The sequence below is a fragment of the Leiobunum rupestre genome, chromosome 9, assembly GCF_980474605.1.
Source record: "Leiobunum rupestre chromosome 9, qqLeiRupe1.1.hap1, whole genome shotgun sequence".
NCBI lineage: Eukaryota > Metazoa > Arthropoda > Arachnida > Opiliones > Sclerosomatidae > Leiobunum > Leiobunum rupestre.
In genome coordinates, this window is record NC_143392.1 from 44,946,600 (window position 1) to 44,948,457 (window position 1,858).

General features: G+C 33.6%; 1 protein-coding gene across 1 annotated transcript; it reads left to right on the plus strand.

Annotated features, from left to right (window-relative positions):
- The first annotated feature begins 231 nt into the window (after positions 1–231).
- Positions 232–1,572, plus strand: LOC149928519 (uncharacterized). Its single transcript, XM_090157896.1, has one exon. The coding sequence runs from the start codon at positions 232–234 to the stop codon at positions 1,570–1,572; it is 1,341 nt and encodes a 446-aa protein (XP_090014022.1).
- The last annotated feature ends 286 nt before the right edge of the window (positions 1,573–1,858 follow it).

Genomic DNA, 1,858 nt, shown 5'->3' on the forward strand with positions numbered 1-1,858 from the left:
TTGTGACGTCAACCAGATTAGATCGTATTGCAAATCAACGGAGGCTCATCTAGGTGACGTCGACAATTCTAACTCATATAGAAATTTTGTCAAACATCTTCTTGATCGAGACCTCCTTGTGTGGTTTTGTAGATATATGTCTTTGTTACAAAACGTGATACACCAGTCCGGGATGTTACAAATTTTAATGCCTTTTAAATGTTTTAAAATTAATACAATCCGCTAATTAAAATGGAAGATAGTCATTTAGAGCTTTTCAGTTGTGATAGATGCGTATTTTTCACCAAAAAACACTCGCTATTATTAACACATATAGAATTTAAACATGAAAGTCAACCGAATTTTCAGTTGAAGTGCGGAATTGATTTATGCGGAAAGATTTTCAAAAAGGTATTGAATTACAGACGCCATATTAAAAAAACACATCCATTAGCGCTTCTGGAATGCTCTTCTAGCGTTGATAATGTAACCCGTCATAATAATCTGCGTCAAGAAGAACTGTTGGATAAACTAATGGATGTCGATGAAATAAATCAAAATGAAAAATCAGGTCTGCCCTTTGATTTAAAAAATGCAATCCTCTTAATTATATTAAAGTACAGCGAACAACACCGGTTGGCGCATTCAGTTATAAATGACTTAACGAACGATTTGCTAAACTTATGCAAGGAATTATTAACTGCACAAGCACAGAAAATGTTCGACCCTAACGATTATACCGACAGAAACGCGCGGAAAATAGTGATTTATAATGACATCGAGAACTTGAGTGTTATATTTGATAGCTTGAATTCTATTCATAAGATTAAAAGTGTGTGTGTCACTGAAATGGGAATGGTTGAGCCTACAGAAGTTAAATTTGCACAATCTACCAATTTGTCAAAACAGCGCCATTTCCATTATGCTCCCCTCTTGCGTACCCTCGCAAAGCTCTACCAAGAACCTAACGAATTTTATTACCATGAAAGTTTCACAAATGACTCAGATGAACAATTTGTATCGCATATTCTTAATGATTCATTTTGCAAACAGATAGAAGAAAGAAATCTTCGAAATTTGGAGTTGCCTTCAATTGTAGAAAATTCCTCAAAAAGTTTTCATCTGCAAATTTATTTTGATGAGTTTGGAGTAGCTAACCCACTAGGCTCAAAACGTGGAGTTCATAAACTTTTAGGGTGTTATTTTGTCATTTTAAATAGAAAGTATAAATATCGCTCAAAATTGGAAAATGTACATTTAATTGCGTTAGCTAAATCTATTGATATAGATAATTATGGTTGGATGGAATTTCTTAAACCATTGGTATTTGAATTGGAAATTTTGGCCAAAGAAGGAGTATTTGTGGAAAGCTTAGGTGAATACGTAAAAGGGTACGCTTCATTAATAAGTGGTGACAATCTTGGTCAGCACAAAGTAGGCGGTTTTGTTCCTTATTTCGGCTCTGGCCGAATTTGTAGGTTTTGCATGACAGATAAGTCGGAAATTAGTATTAAGAAATCCGAAAAAGATGTTGTTGTGAGAACTTTAAAAAGGCATAAATACCATTTATCATTTGTAAAAAAATCCAAATGAATCTTCTTTGTATGGTGTAAAAAATGAAAGGCCTCTAATGAATACCTCTTACTTTGATTTAACACAACAACTGATCCCAGATGTTATGCATGACTGACTTGAAGGGGTACTACCGTTTATTCTAAAAAACATTTTATGCCGTTTGATAGATGAAAAAATTATAACCATCGAAGACGTAAACAATATTTTAATAACTTTTCCATACGGCAAAACGGAAAAAAATAAGCCTCAAATCCAATTACGAAATGCGATATGTGGTAATGGAAATTTAAAAGTATCAGCTACA